This window comes from Triticum aestivum, chromosome 7A (genome assembly GCF_018294505.1).
Source record: "Triticum aestivum cultivar Chinese Spring chromosome 7A, IWGSC CS RefSeq v2.1, whole genome shotgun sequence".
In the NCBI taxonomy this organism is placed as follows: Eukaryota; Viridiplantae; Streptophyta; class Magnoliopsida; order Poales; family Poaceae; genus Triticum; species Triticum aestivum.
The window spans coordinates 117,127,330-117,143,477 of record NC_057812.1 but is presented as its reverse complement, the minus strand read 5'-3'; the positions used below and the strand labels follow the sequence as shown (position 1 = coordinate 117,143,477).

Here is a 16,148-nt window from a genome sequence, read left to right as displayed (position 1 = left end):
CGGGGGTGTCGAGGGGGCGCCGAGGGGGCGGCGGGCGCCCGGGGCGATGAGGGGGCAGCGAGGGCCGCGGGCACCAACGTTGGGGGCGCCGGTGCCATGGCTGTAGGAGGGGCCGCGAGGGCCGCGGGCGCCAACGTCGGGGGCATCGGTGCCAAGGCTGTAGGAGGCGCCGCATGCAGGGGGCGCGCCTCAAAGCCAGGGGCGGGCCAAGAGAGGCGCGCAAACGCCCTGGGAGAGGCGTCGAGAAGCCCGCGTCACCGGTGGCGGGAGGAACAGTCGGGGGTACCTGGTGAAACGGAAACACATGCTCATCAAAGTAAACGTGCCGAAAAGTGAACACATGGTGGAAGACGGGATCGTAGCACCGATATTCCTTGGAGTTGGAGGGGTAGTCGATGAAAATGCAAGCGACAGAACGAGGTGCGAGTTTGTGAGGAGTGGAGTCGATAGTGCTAGGATAGCAAAGGCACCCGAAAATACGCAAGCCATCATAAGAAGGGGGCGTACCGAAGAGAAGGTGGTGAGGTGCATAGTTCCACCGTGCGCGGCAAGGGCGAAGGTTAAGGAGAAGAGAAGCAGTGGCGAGTGCGTTCGGTCAGAAACAAGGCGGCACATTAGCATGGAACAGGAGCGTGCGAACGCAGTCGTTCAGAGTGCGAAGGACGCGTTCGGCTCGACCGTTCTGCTGGGAAGTATACGGCCATGTGAGACGAAAAACTGTGCCGTTGTGCGACAGAAAAGTGCAGAAAGCAAGGTTGTCAAACTCTTTTCCATTGTCAGTCTGAAGAGCAAGAATGGGATACCCAAACTGCGTGCTGATATAGGAGTAAAAGTCGTCAAAGTGGGGAGTGCATCCGACTTTCTGCGCAAAGGAAAAGTCCATACATAATGAGAATAATCATCAAGGATAACCAGATAATATAAATAGCCCGAATTAGTAGGAATCGGAGAGGTACACACATCGCTATGAATCAACTGAGAAGGAAAAGAGGCTATGGTGGTGGAGTCATTAAACGAGAGGCGAACATGTTTGCCGACACGACAGTCATGATAGATGTGATCCTTTATCTTATGACAACTGAAACTGAAACTACTAAGAATATGACAAAGTGACGGGGTTGGGATGACCCAAACGAGCATCCAGAGATCGACGCCAGCGGAAAGAGCAACCGTTGCGGTGGTGGAGGTGGACGGCGAATGCACCGGATAGAGCTCGTCGAGGTTGTCACGTCGCTGAAGTACCATCCTGGTTCGAGCGTCCTTGACACAAAATCCAAACTCGTCAAATTCAACAGTAACAGGATTTTCACGAGGCTAACGACGAACGGAAACAAGGTTCTTAATAAGATGAGGTGACACAAGTATGTTAGACAAAGTAATAGCCATGGAAGTAGAAGGAAAAAAGTGTGCCCGACATGTGTGATAGAGAGTGTGGAATGCTACCTCTTGAGCACAGCATTGGATTTCCCCGAAGAGGAAGGGATGATGCAGCAAAGTAGCGTAAGTATTTCCCTCAGTTTTTGAGAACCAAGATATCAATCTACTAGGAGGTTGCGCGTACGTCCCCTAGTACCTGCACAAAGCAAATAACTCCTCGTAACCAACGCAATAAGGGGTTGTCAATCCCTTCATGGTCACTACGAGAGTGAGATCTGATAGATATGCTAAGATAATATTTTTGGTATTTTTATGATAAAGATGCAAAGTAAAATAAAGGCAAAGTAAAAAGCAAAGGAAATAACTAAGTATTGGAACATTAATATGATGAAGATAGACCCGGGGGTCATAGGTTTCACAAGTGGCTTCTCTCGAGAGTATAAGTATTCTACGGTGGGTGAACGAATTACTGTTGAGCAATTGACAGAATTGAGCATAGTTATGAGAATATCTAGGTATGATCATGTATATAGGAATCATGTCCGAGACAAGTAGACCGACTCCTGCCTGCATCTACTACTATTACTCCACTTATCGACCGCTATCCAGCATGCATCTAGAGTATTAAGTTAATGAAAACAGAGTAACGCCTTAAGCAAGATGACATGATGTAGAGGGATAAATTCATGCAATATGATAAAAAACAATTTTATTGTCCTCGATGGCAACAATACAATACGTGCCTTGCCGCCCCTACTGTCACTGGGAAAGGACACCGCAAGATTGAACCCAAAGCTAAGCACTTCTCGCACTGCAAGAAAGATCAATCTAGTAGGCCAAACCAAACTGATAATTCTAAGAGACTTGCAAAGATAAGCAATCATACATAAAAGAATTCAGAGAAGATTCAAATATTGTTCATAGATAGACTTGATCATAAACCCACAATTCATCGGTCTCAACAAACACACCGCAAAAAGAAGATTACATCGAATAGTTCTCCATAAGAGAGGGGGAGAACATTGTATTGAGATCCAAAAAGAGAGAAGAAGCCATCTAGCTAATAACTATGGACCCGAAGGTCTGAGGTAAACTACTCACACTTCATCATAGAGGCTATGGTGTTGATGTAGAAGCCCTCCGTGATCGATGCCCCCTCCGGCGGAGCTTCGGAACAGGCCCCAAGATGGGATCTCGTGGATACAGGAAGTTACGGTGGTGGAATTAGGGTTTTGGCTCCGTATCTGATCGTTTGGGGGTACGTAGGTATATATAGGAGGAAGGAGTGCGTCGGTGGAGCAACAGGGGGCCCATGAGGGTGGAGGGCGCGCCTAGGGGGGGTAGGTGCGTCCCCCTACCTCGTGGCCTCCTCCTTTGTTTCTTGACGTAGTGTCCAAGTCTTCTGGACCATGTTCAGTGAGAAAATCACGTTCCCGAAGGTTTCATTCCGTTTGGTCTCCGTTTGATATTTCTTTTTTTCGAAACCCTAAAATAGGCAAAAAAACAACAATTCTGGGCTGGGCCTCCGGTTAATAGGTTAGTCCCAAAAATAATATAAAAGTGGAAAATAAAGCCAAATAATATCCAAAACAGTAGATAATATAGCATGGAGCAATCAAAAATTATAGATACGTTGGAGACGTATCAAGCATCCCCAAGCTTAATTACTTCTCGTCCTCGGGTAGGTAAACGATAAAAACAGAATTTTTGATGTGGAATGCTACTTGGCATAATTTTAATGTAATTCTTCTTAATTGTGGTATGAATATTCAGATCAGAAAGATTCAAGATAAAAGTTAATACTGATATAAAAATAATAATACTTCAAGCATACTAACAAAGCAATCATGTCTTCTCAAAATAACATGGCCAAAGAAAGTTATCACTACAAAATCATATAGTCTGGCTATGCTCTATCTTCACCACACAAAGTATTTAAATCATGCAGAACCCCGATGACCAGCCAAGCAATTGTTTCATACTTTTGACATTCTCAAAACTTTTTCAATCTTTACGCAATACATGAGCGTGAGCCATGGATATAGCACTATGGGTGAAATAGAATGGTGGTTGTGGAGAAGACAAAAAGGGAGAAGATAGTCTCACATCAACTAAGCGTATCAACGGGCTATGGAGATGCCCATCAATAAATATCAATGTGAGTGAGTACGAATTGCCATGCAACGGATGCACTAGAGCTATAAGTATATGAAAGCTCAACAAAAGAAACTAAATGGGTGTGCATCCAACTCGCTTGCTCACGAAGACCTAGGGCAATTTGAGGAAGCCCATCATTGAAATATACAAGCCAAGTTCTATAATGAAAAATTCCCACTAGTATATGAAAGCGACGAAATGAGAGACTCTCTACTATGAAGATTATGGTGCTACTTTGAAGCACAAGTGTGGTAAAAATGATAGTAGCATTGCCCCTTCTTTCTTTTTCTCTCATTTTTTATTTTCTTTTTTATTTGGGCCTTTTCTCTCTCTTTTTATGGCCTCTTTTCTTTTTTCTTTTTTTTCGTCCGGAGTCTCATCCCGACTTGTGGGGGAATCATAGTCTCCATCATCCTTTCCTCACTGGGACAATGCTCTAATAATGATGATCATCACACTTTTATTTTCTTACAACTCAACAATTACAACTCGATACTTAGAACAAAATATGACTCTATATGAGTGCCTCCATCGATGTACCAGGATATGCAATGACTCATGAGCGACATGTATGGAAGAATTATGAACGGTGGCTTTGCCACAAATACGATGTCAACTACATGATCATGCTAAGCAATATGACAATGATGGAGTGTGTCATAATAAACGAAACGGTGGAAAGTTGCATGGCAATATATCTCGGAATGACTATAGAAATGCCATAATAGGTATGTATGGTGGGTGTTTTAAGGAAGGTATATGGTGGGTGTATGATACCGGCGAAAGGTGCGCGGTATTAGAGAGGCTAGCAATGGTGAAAGGGTGAGACTGCGTATAATCCATGGACTCAACATTAGTCATAAAAAAACTCATATAGTTATTGCAAAAATCTACAAGTTATCAAAGCAAAGTATTACGTGCATGCTCCTAGGGGGATAGATTGGTAGGAAAAGACCATTGCTCGTCCCCGACCGCCACTCATAAGGAAGACAATCAATAAATAAATCATGCTCTGACTTTATCATATATCGCTTCACCATACGTGCATGCTACGGGAATCACAAACTTTAACACAAGTATTTCTCAAATTCACAACTACTCAACTAGCACAACTTTAGTATCACCATCTTCATATCTCAAAACAATTATCAAGCATCAAACTTCTCATAGTATTCAACACACTCATAAGAAAATTTTATTATTCTTGAATACCAAGCATATTAGGATTATTTAAGCAAATTACAATGCTATTTAAGACTCTCAAAATAATCTAAGTGAAGCATGAGAGATCAATAGTTTCTATAAAACAAATCCACCACCGTGCTCTAAAAGATATAGATGAAGTACTAGAGCAAAACTATATAACTCAAAAGATATAAGCGAAGCACATAGAGTATTCTAACAAATTCCAAATCATGAATGTCTCTCTCAAAATGTGTGTACAGCAAGGATGATTGTGGTAAACTAACAAATAAAGACTCAAATAATACTAGACGCTCCAAGCAAAACACATATCATGTGGTGAATAAAAATATAGCTCCAAGTAAAGTTACCAATAGAAGTAGACGAAAGAGGGGATGCCTTCCGGGGCATCCCCAGATTTGGCTTTTAGGTGTCCTTAGTTTATCTTGGGGGTGCCATGCGCATCCCCAAGATTAGGCTCTGGCAACTCCTTGTTCCATAATCCATCAAATCTTTACCCAAAACTTAAAAACTTCACAACACAAAACTTAAAGTAGAAAATCTCGTGAGCTCCTTTAGCGAAAGAAAACAAAAGACCACTTCAAGATACTATAATGAACTCATTCTTTATTTATATTGGTGTTAAACCTACTTTATTCCAACTTCTCTATGGTTTATAAACTATTTTACTAGCCATAGATTCATCAAAATAAGCAAACAACACATGAAAAACAGAATCTGTCAAAAACAGAACAGACTGTAATAATCTGTAGCTAGCGCAAGATATGGAACCCCAAAAATTCTAAAATAAATTTCTAGACGTGAGAAATTTATCTATTAATCATCTGAAAAAAGAATTAACTAAATATCACTTTGCAAATAAAAATGGCAGCAGTTCTCGTGAGCGCTAAAGTTTCTGTTTTTTACAGCAAGATATCAAGACTTTCCCCAAGTCTTCTCAACGATTCTACTTAGCACAAACACTAATTAAATACAAAAAACACAACCAAAACAGAGGCTAGATAAATTATTTATTACTAAACAGGAGCAAAAAGCAAGGAATAAAAATAAAATTGGGTTGCCTCCCAACAAGCGCTATGGTTTAACGCCCCTAGTTAGGCATAAAAGCAAGGATAGATCTAGGTATTGCCATCTTTGGTTGGTAATTCTTCAATGAGGCATCTACCATCCTTAGGAATTTCTTTCTTTTTAGTTATTATCAAACTTTTAGGCACAAGATCGAAAAATTCATTTGTAACAAATGGTTCCTTAATGATAGCAACAAGATTCGGATGAATACTTATAGATGTTAGATCCGCGGTTTCCTTACTAAAGGATTCACCCTTATTTTTAGGAACATACACAAGCTTGGTAATTTTAGTAGGAGGACTTGGAGTATTCTTTACGGAAGAAAAAGAGGTTCCCAAGTTGGTGATGATACCCTCAAGTTTATTGATTCTAGTGAAATCATGATTTATTTTCTCATTAACTATGGGTTACTTCTCTTTAATATTTTTCAAAGTGACTCCTACTTTAGATCCATATTGAGAGATTCGGTTGTGGATCTTTTATCCAAATTTTCAATTGACTCTACGGTAGCAACCTTATTTTCAATAATTTCGAGCCTTTGCATTACATGCTCCAAAGTTAATACAGTTCCATTAACCAAAAAAGGTGGTGAACCAAATAAATCTATCATAGCATTATAAGAATCAAAAGTGTGGCTACCCAAAAAATTCCCTCCGGTAATGGTATCAAGGACATATATGTACCAAGGAGCAACGCCTACATAAAAATTGCGAAGAAGAACGGGAGTAGATTGCTTCCTGGTAGATCTATTTTGAGAATTGCAAATTCTATACCAAGCGTCTTAAAATTTAGATTTTCACCCTCCCTTTTCTTAAAATTTAGAACTTCATACTCGGGAGACAATGGAGAAGATAGAGGACTCGCCACAACGACAAGCAAACGGAAAATAGGCAAATAGAGAAAGAGAGGGAGGATAGAGAGAGAGAGAGGGCGAATAAAACGACAAGGGTGAAGTGGGGAGAGGAAAACGAGAGGAAAATTGCAAATAATATAATGCAGGAGATAAGGATTGTGATGGGTACTTGGTATGTTGACTTTTGCGTAGACGCCAGAAGTGGCTCGTTGTTGGAAGTCAAATCTTGACTTCCAACAACCTCCCCAGCAACGGCGTCAGAAATCCTTCTTGCTACATCTTGAGCAGTGCGTTGTATTTCCCCGAAGAGGAAGGGATGATGCAGCAAAGTAGTGTAAGTATTTCCCTCAGTTTTTTAGAACAAAGGTATCGATCCAGTAGGAGGTTGCGCGCGCGTCCCTTAGTACCTGCACAAAGCAAATAACTCCTCGCAACCAACGCAATAAGGGTTGTCAATCCCTTCACGGTCACTTACGAGAATGAAATCTGATAGATATGATAAGATAATATTTTTGATGTTTTTATGATAAAGATGCAAAGTAAAATAAAGGTAAAGTAAAAAGCAAAGGAAATAACTAAGTATTGGAACATTAATATGATGAAGATAGACCCGGGGGTCATAGGTTTCACAAGTGGCTTCTCTCGAGAGTATAAGTATTCTACGGTGGGTGAACGAATCACTGTTGAGCAATTGACAGAATTGAGCATAGTTATGAGAATATCTAGGTATGATCATGTAGACCGACTCCTGCCTGCATCTACTACTATTACTCCGCTCATCGACCGCTATCCAGCATGCATCTAGAGTATTAAGTTAATGAAAACAGAGTAACACCTTAAGCAAGATGACATGATGTAGAGGGATAAATTCATGCAATATGATAAAAAAACCATCTTGTTATCCTTGATGGTAACAATACTATACATGCCTTGCTGCCCCTACTGTCACTGGGAAATGACACCGCAAGATTGAACCCAAAGCTAAGCACGTCTCCCATTGCAAGAAAGATCAATCTAGTAGGCCAAATCAAACTGATAATTCGAAGAGACTTGCAAAGATAACCAATCATACATAAAAGAATTCACATAAGATTCAAATATTGTTCATAGATAGACTTGATCATAAACCCACAATTCATCGGTCTCAACAAACACACCGCAAAAAGAAGATTACATCGAATAGTTCTCCACAAGAGAGGGGGAGAACATTGTATTGAAATCCAAAAAGAGAGAAGAAGCCATCTAGCTAATAACTATGGACCCGAAGGTCTGAGGTAAACTACTCACACTTCATCAGAGAGGCTATGGTGTTGATGTAGAAGCCCTCCGTAATCGATGCCCCCTTCGGCGGAGCTCCGAAACAGGCCCCAAGATGGGATCTCGTGGATACAGGAAGTTACGGCGATGGAATTAGGGTTTTGGCTCTGTATCTGATCATTTGGGGGTACGTAGGTATATATAGGAGGAAGGAGTACGTCGGTGGAGCAACAGGGGGCCCACGAGGGTGGAGGGCGCGCCTAGGAGGTAGGCGCACCCCCTACCTCGTGGCTTCCTCCTTTGTTTCTTGACGTAGAGTCCAAGTCTCCTGGATCATGTTCGGTGAGAAAATCACGTTTCCGAATGTTTCATTCCGTTTGGACTCCGTTTGATATTCCTTTTCTTCGAAACCCTAAAATAGCCAAAAAAACAGCAATTGTGGGCTAGGCCTCCGGTTAATAGGTTAGTCCCAAAATTAATATAAAAGTGGAAAATAAAGTCCAATAATGTCCAAAACAGTAGATAATATAGCATGGAGCAATCAAAAATTATGGATACGTTGGAGACGTATCATGAAACCGTCGCCGACAATGATGTGGCGGTCGGTGATGACGGGAGTAAAGAAGGCAAGATTATCAGGATGAGCAAACATGTGAGCCGTAGCCCCGGTGTCCATGTACCAATCATCACCTCCGGTGTTGTTGTTAGGCGTAGGAGCGGCATGCAGCCCGATGAGGAGCACCGGGTCTCAGGGCGCCGGCGGCAGGGCCGGCGAGGGAGACGGAGACGCCATGAGGAGGCCGTAGCCGCCGCTCAACTGCGACGGTGAGTACACTCCCTACAGCTGCGGAGCCGCGAAGTACGCATGATGCGTGGAAGGGGCGGGAGCCTGCTAGCCTGGTGATGACCTCCACCAATACTTGGGAGACTCGTACGCAGGCGGAGACCTGTACGTGGATGCGGGCGAAGCTTCATATGCCCCGTACGTAGGATATCCGTACGTGGAAATGGCCACGTCATAGGTGGTGGCCGCCCCGAACGGCGGCGAGACAGCAGAGACGGCGGTGGACGGGCCTGCGGATGCCATCGCTGGTCCGACGGTAGCAGTCGGCGTGGTTGGGCGACAGCAGACGCCGAGTACTTTCGGCGACAAACGACGATGATGAACCAAGCAAAACGCTGGATTCCGATCAATCCCTCGATGCAAAGCCAACCTCAATTAGCTGATCGATCTTTCCTTGGACGTGTACTAATACTAGTACGTGGGTACTAGTACTTCCGGCTGCAACAATCAAGGGATACACGCATGTAGTCAACTAGCCAACCCATCGTTGCCTTGATCGATTCCAGCGCCAATAGATACGCACGACCACTCGATTGTTTGATGGCCGCAGGCGAGCAATGCTGGCGAGCGGATCGGGTGAGGCAGCAATTGGGCGGGTAGCACGCAAGACTGCCGAGCGGATTAGGCGAGGCTGGCGGTGCTGGGTAGCGCGCGCGGCCGAGGAGTTGGGCGGGGTGTGCGGCGCAGCTGGGTAGCGCGCGGCTGAGAGGAGCGGCGGCTGGCGCGGAAGACGCGCGGGCGGCGGCGGCGGCGGCGCAGGGGAGGTGGGCGGCGGTGGTGGCGGCAGCAGAAGGCTGGGGTTAGAATCTAAAAACTGATACCATGTATGTTGTTGGAATTGCACAATGTATTGTTCATGTGCAAAGGCACCTATATATAATGTACAAGAGGTGGGCCATGACCTCAGCTATATAAAAAACTAAGAGATTGGCCCAATACACAGATATGCACCACATATATACTCAACACTCTAAACCTCTACTCACCTTTCCATCCGTGTTTAAAGATAAAACAAAATTGCTTATTTTACTTGGGGCATTCTTACACATGTAAGCATAGTTTCAAGCTGGTAACAAATTCTGTGGTAGAAAAATAGGTAGATAAAGAATGGGATGGTAGCTGAGATCCAATCGATGGCGCTCAACTAGCATGCCTGACTAATTGTACTTTTGGCATAGAGAAATTCACATAATTTCAGAGAGGTTACAATCATCATAATCAATTTTAACTCCACCATAAAATAACAACCAATACGACCAATCATTTTAATACATGTAGCAATTCCCTTATCAATGAAAACACAAGTCATATCATAAAAAAATTTATCATAAATAGGATCCTTACTTCAATGGCTTAGGTTGTGCAAGCTTTTCTTTATGATAAGTAGGAGTGGTCTCTAGTGACATTACGACAATGTGTGATTTTTTAAATGGAGGAGGACCCCCGGCCTCTGCATCTGGACGATGCATGCAGCCACTTTATTAATTATTCACACATGACCTTACAAAATCATACAACAGTAAGACTGCAACCACCGTCTAGGCAACAAAAATGTCGCTACTTCTATCCAATTGATGAAGGAATGCTGATAGTCTGGGCCTAGTACCAAACAGACCTCGCAACTAAACCTAACATCTAAGACCTGAGGTCCCAACAGGACGCCTGCCGGGTATGAGCACCCACCAGTCCGGCGTGCTCCTCAACCAGGACGTCAACCGGGTATGAGGCCGCCGCAGCCACCTGCCACCAATCCATCTTCGGAGTTGTACTGTTGCATGAACCTTGCCCGGTCTAGCTGCCGCCAACGCCACCACGACGCCAGACGGCGTCGACCTGCTGCGCGAGTCCATCATCGCACATCAGACGCCCAATCTCCAGAGCGCCATGCCATCGAGATCTGGCACCATCAATGTGTGTGATAAAGCACCGCTCCTCCTCTTGTCACCTCCAGCCATCACTTGATCCAAAACGATGCCCCCATGAGGGAAAGCGCTACTAAGAACGCCATCATCATCCCATCCGGAAGACCCAGATCTATGATTTCCCCCGGAGCATCCCGAGCCTGATGACGCCAACTGCAACAACGATGCCTCGACAAGGAAACGACATCAAAGATGTCGCCATCATCCGCCATGACCGTAGTCGGCGCTATTGTCATCGACAGTTGCGCCACCGGGCGTACGCCGCCCGCCTCGCTGGTTCCTTCGACCGTAGCAAACTCCAAAACAATGCCCTGAAGAGGGACTACGGCGCAAAAGCACCGCCATCGTTCGACCGCATGGAGATCTAGGGTTTCCCCTGAAGTTGCCCGGGTTGTCAAGGACCAAACAAAGATGGAATCCCGCAGATCCGTCCAGCAGCCGACGTGTCGCACTCGTCATCGTGCCGACCGTGACCCGAAGACCAAGCTCACGCCTGAGCCCAGATCCGGCCACGCCGCCGCCGATCTGATCACGCCGCCGTCGTCCCAGGCGACCGTGGCACCCCAGATCTTGAAGTTGTCCTGCCATGGGGAATGGGATCACCGGAGCGTCGCCATCCCCCGTCGTGACGTCCGGTCGCACGCCACGCTCCGGCCTGCGCCGGCTCCTCACGAGCGGGAGGGCACCTAGTCCCCGCCGCCGCCCGTGACGGCAAGGCTTTGCCTTGCCGGACCCTCGGGCAATGGTGAGGGAGGAGGAGGATAAGAGGGGGAGTCGGGGGCGACGGGATCTGGAGGCCTCCCAGCCGCCGCACGGGGGCAACTCGGGAGGACGAGGACGAGTGGAAACTTTGTTACGACAACGTGTGTATCTTGCACAGTTTTTACCAACCTATGCATCTGAGCCATCGAGAAATAAGGATGACGGTCATCCTCCAGCCTCCTCAGCCGTTTGGGTTTCTGGCCGTTGGATCTGGTGGCTTGATCGAATCTGGGCCGTCGGATCGAGCCCTGGGTTGCCCTCGTCCGTTGGATCGAAGAGGTGCTCCTGTAGCAATGAACAGTTTCACCCCACTGTAAAGATCTCGTGCCACCGCACGTAAATCTTGCCCCCCACCAAGGGCATTTTCGTAATTTCTCTATGGGGTATAAAAGCCCAATGCCCATAGGGTTTCTCCCCAATCGTCTTCCTCCCTCTTCCTGTTCACGGAGGGGGAGCCGCCGCCGCCCATTCTGCTTCCAAAGCCCCGCCCCCCTCGCGCCGCCATGGTGACTTCACCGGCGTCTGAACCCAGGCGGCGGCGGGCAAGAAGCAGCAGAAGACCACCAAGGCGCCGAGGGAGAAGAAGGCGAAGGCGGAGGACGAGAGTGCGTGGAGGAGCCCGACAAGGAGGAGGGCGAGATGGCCACCTTCGGGGAGCAGCAGAAATAGGAGGGGCACGCGGCGGTGGTGGCCAAGAGGCGAATGGCGCGGCCGACCAAGAAGGCCAAGAAGCCAGAGTTCCTCGGCGAGCCCATCCCCGCCGACGAAACATGCGCCAACTGGCCGCAGCGTTACCAGTGTGCCTCGCCCATGAGGTACGCCCTGGATCCGTCGCCCATCTGACTCGCCCTGACCCTTCTCCTTCCCGCGCCGGTCGGGCTGATGTGGACGCGGTTGCGAGCTTGATGTGAGACCATACGCGAGGAGGCAGCGTGGAGACAGGCCACCGCCGGTCGTCCACCACCGGAGCTTTTTCCCTGTGCGCCGTCTCCTCCATGACCTCGTCCACGTGCACGGCTGCTTTCTGGAGGGCCGCCACTGGGATCCACGAGGTGCCCTCCACCCCCCTGCAGCTCCATCACGTGTGATGGTAAGCGACCTGAACATAGCAATCAACAATTCCCCCTGCAGTTCCATGCGTGCTTCATTAGTGATTCCTAACCAATTAGCAATTCCGTCTAATCAGTGGAATTAAGTTAGGAGTATTCACTATATTTCTGCTAATGGAATTCGGTATGTGTGAAAATTTCAGTCTGCATTTCTGTTAATGGAATTTTTGGATAGTTATGACTTTTGTAATCCAAGAGATTGTTCTTCATTCTTCTTGCATGAGTAATTTATACTGTATGATGCATTATCAAAGAGTACTGTCGAGATAATTTAACTGAAATCTGAGTTTATAAGCTCAAATTGCTCCAGTTCAGTTTATAAGCAATTTTTATGATCACTGTTACTGCAATTTTCATGATCCAATTTCAGTTTGTAAGCTCAGATTGTTCCTGTTTAAGTTCCAAATTGTGCTGGAGTACTCACTGTACTTGTTCCGGAGCAGGGCGCCGAATTGCAGGCTTGAGCTTGAGCTCTTTGGCGTCCTTCCTCCAGTTGGTGGCCCAGCTCGCCGGCGTTCTGAGTACGGCCTCGGCTACAAACTCTGATGGTGAGTTTCAAACCCAATTCCACTGCCGCACTGATCGATCTGGCCTTGTTGGGGATGCTCCCTGGTAAAATTTGAAGACTGTATTCATATTATGAATGGTTTCTGCAATTTACACTGGGGAATTCAGCTATTGAGCAGATTATTGGTTTAAAATTTGCAGGATAACTGTACCATACCCATTCCAGTGGGGAGCACTGACTTTTCATGCTGCTGAATCCTTTGCCATGATGGCAGCTGCTTTTGTTGCTCTTGTGGAGGTACTGTGGATAACTGATGATATTTAATAAGTAGATACAAAGCATTGCTATGTCTAAGGCATCAAGTATCCTTTGAATAACACTCCCTGTTTTGTTCTATTTTTCTACTGCTGACGGGCGTGCGAATTAAGGTTCAGGGTGTGCCTTGGACTCAGGATTCTTACTATTTTTGTACGGGATGTGGTGGTCTTGTTAGTTAGTCAGTGCCTCGTATGGTTAGGATGCATATCCGGTTAGAACAGAGTCATTCATGCATTATTATAATATTTTCATGTGTATTTATTTGTCGGAGGTGTGTTTAGCTGGTTTCCCTTCGGCCATTTTCATTACATAAAACAAACATTATGGTCGTCATGTAACCAAAGTATTCATTGCACATATTTTGTGCTATACAACTTGTTCTTTCTTTCATACAAAACTCCTATTTTTTATTTGAAGAGCACCAATGAATTTTCATTACACATGAAAGGAATTACTGTGACTACCTGACACCTGAGTATTCAGTGTTTGTCTTTCAAGGTCTATGTCTTAAAAATAAGTTCAACTATTCATTATACAAGGAATTACAATTGGTAGCATGTAACTTGACTCCTACCTGTCCCATAAAGTAGTGGCATGGTTGCCGCTTGTCCCTGATCTTCACACTTCATTTGTTGAAGTCCTTGCTTCTTTGTTTCTGGGTCGTATTAGCTGAATAAATGCAAAATGCACGATGAAATTTTCTATAGGGTGCTACTGCGGTATGTCAAGAGGAGGCAAATCTATAAGCTTCTCCATTTGTAACGCCAGCGCTAGCATAAATGTCATGTTCTCTGTGATCTTCTTTTCAGTTCTTCATGTGTACATTATTGTGCTGCTGGTCTATTTACTCAATTCTCTTTTGATTCTAGAAGCCTGATGCTTTGCCTCTTTGAAATAAAACTAATATGTCATTGCTATCATGTATGTGGTGTTTCTTTGGATTCTTGCGAGCATTTAGGTTTAAAATATATTCTCATTGGAATTGATAAATCAGTGTGCCTTGCATGACACAGCGCTACGGCTATGAAGATGACGTGTTGAAGAAGCACCATCGGCTTCAGTGTCACCATCCTCCTCGGCATGCAGAAGACACTCCCAAGTCGTCTCTGTACTGCATCCAGGTATACCAGATGCTACTACTGTTCTCAACTATATCTATTGTTACGTGATTAATTAAAACTCAGCTCTTGAGGTTTACATAGATGGACTGAAAAGATAGTATAATTTTACAATGTATTCCATCTTCTTTTGCACCTATTAACTTTTATTGGCCTTTATTTGCATTTGTCCTCAAATAAATTGGACATGACCTGATCTAAGCCATAATTCGTCATTGATTGCATAGGAGTAGGCTGGGGTGACAAACTGTCCAATACCGCACCCTTTCTTATCAAGTTGGTTACATGTGTTTGTTACATTCATTTCATCTGTAATAATCTCTCTCTTCTTTTGTACAATTCCTTCTGGTTAAGATTTCTTATTGTCGTGGCAAATCTTAATTGCTTGGGTTGTCACTGCTGTGAAATATATTGCTATATTTTAAGATTGGAGAGTTTCTTTTCAAACTCAGCCTATGTCATGAGCTACTTGGTTCCTTCTCATTACTCTGGATGCATGGATTGGAGAGATTATGGATGAGGACTGAATTATGTGTAGCTATGATATCTTATAATTTTGGTCATTTGTGTAGCTATGATATCTTACAAGAGTTCCTGTGTATATATTTTGGTCATCTGTATCAGAATAAGGAAGCACCTTTAATTGTACAGCTTTCAGGCCTATCGTTTGGAATTTTATGCAGTTTCTTTTGATGGGAATATTTAGTATGTTGTGTTCTAATAGACACGAATTATGGATGAGGGCTGAATAATGTATAGCTATGATGGGTGTTCTCATTCCTGTGACTCATCATTGAGAAATAATAGTAGATGAATGATTAGTCATTGCTTTCTTTTGTATAACATATTGAAACTTGGCCCTTTTGGTATATCATGCTACATTGGTTGACTGGTCATTTTCTTTGGTTAATCTTCCTGCACTGACCACTTGGTGTTGTTGATGGCGCGGATTGCAAAGGATGGCGAGGTTGAGCGTTTGAAAGTAGAAAGTCCAGATCCACAGCGGCATCAGAGCTTCGTCGTCGACCTCATCTGCGATCGTCCTCGAGGTCGCCCATGGCGGTCTGGTCCGGCCCGGCAGCAGCCATGGACGGAGACGCCTGAAACCCTAGCCCTCCAAGGATGCGCGCCGGCTGCAGGCCATCTTCGGCGAGCTCATCCACAGATCTTCGTCTATGGTGCGTGTGCATGATCCCTAGACCCCTTGTCTTGTTGCTGAGATGGGGAGAAGAGGCAAGGGCGTATGGTGGTGGGTAGGGGGGCTCAGGCGTCACAGAGATAAAGAAGGCCATAATGTTTTTCTGCTGACTTCTCTCTTGCTACAAATTATTTGATACTTATAGATAGTGATAACAAAGGTGAAAACTGGACCGGGTGTATGATCTCCAAATTAATGTTGGGATATCTTTATTTGGGGTTTCACTGAGAAGTTGTTCTTTAAAGATTGAAATATTGAATGGCATGGTGATTCCTCTCTGGTGTAGATATATATTATTAGCATATACTTGATAATTGTCAAGATTATCTAGGCGGGTATATAAATTGTTGTTTGCTGAGAATTTTCTTTTAAGTGATTGATTGATGCACACCTCCGGAAATAACCTTATTCATCTCCTTAATTGTAATTCGTTCTCTCTAGGTTGCAGACACCT

At 44.9% G+C, this 16,148-nt stretch overlaps 1 protein-coding gene across 1 annotated transcript; it reads left to right on the top strand.

The window, feature by feature from the left end:
• Nucleotides 1-12,481: 12,481 nt before the first annotated feature.
• On the top strand, nucleotides 12,482-15,918 carry LOC123149639 (uncharacterized). The gene is made up of 5 exons (XM_044569337.1): nucleotides 12,482-12,533; nucleotides 12,996-13,164; nucleotides 13,261-13,357; nucleotides 14,392-14,499; nucleotides 15,455-15,918. The coding sequence occupies exons 3-5, from the start codon at nucleotides 13,325-13,327 to the stop codon at nucleotides 15,686-15,688; spliced, it is 375 nt and encodes a 124-aa protein (XP_044425272.1). The 5' UTR covers nucleotides 12,482-12,533; nucleotides 12,996-13,164; nucleotides 13,261-13,324; the 3' UTR covers nucleotides 15,689-15,918.
• The last annotated feature ends 230 nt before the right edge of the window (nucleotides 15,919-16,148 follow it).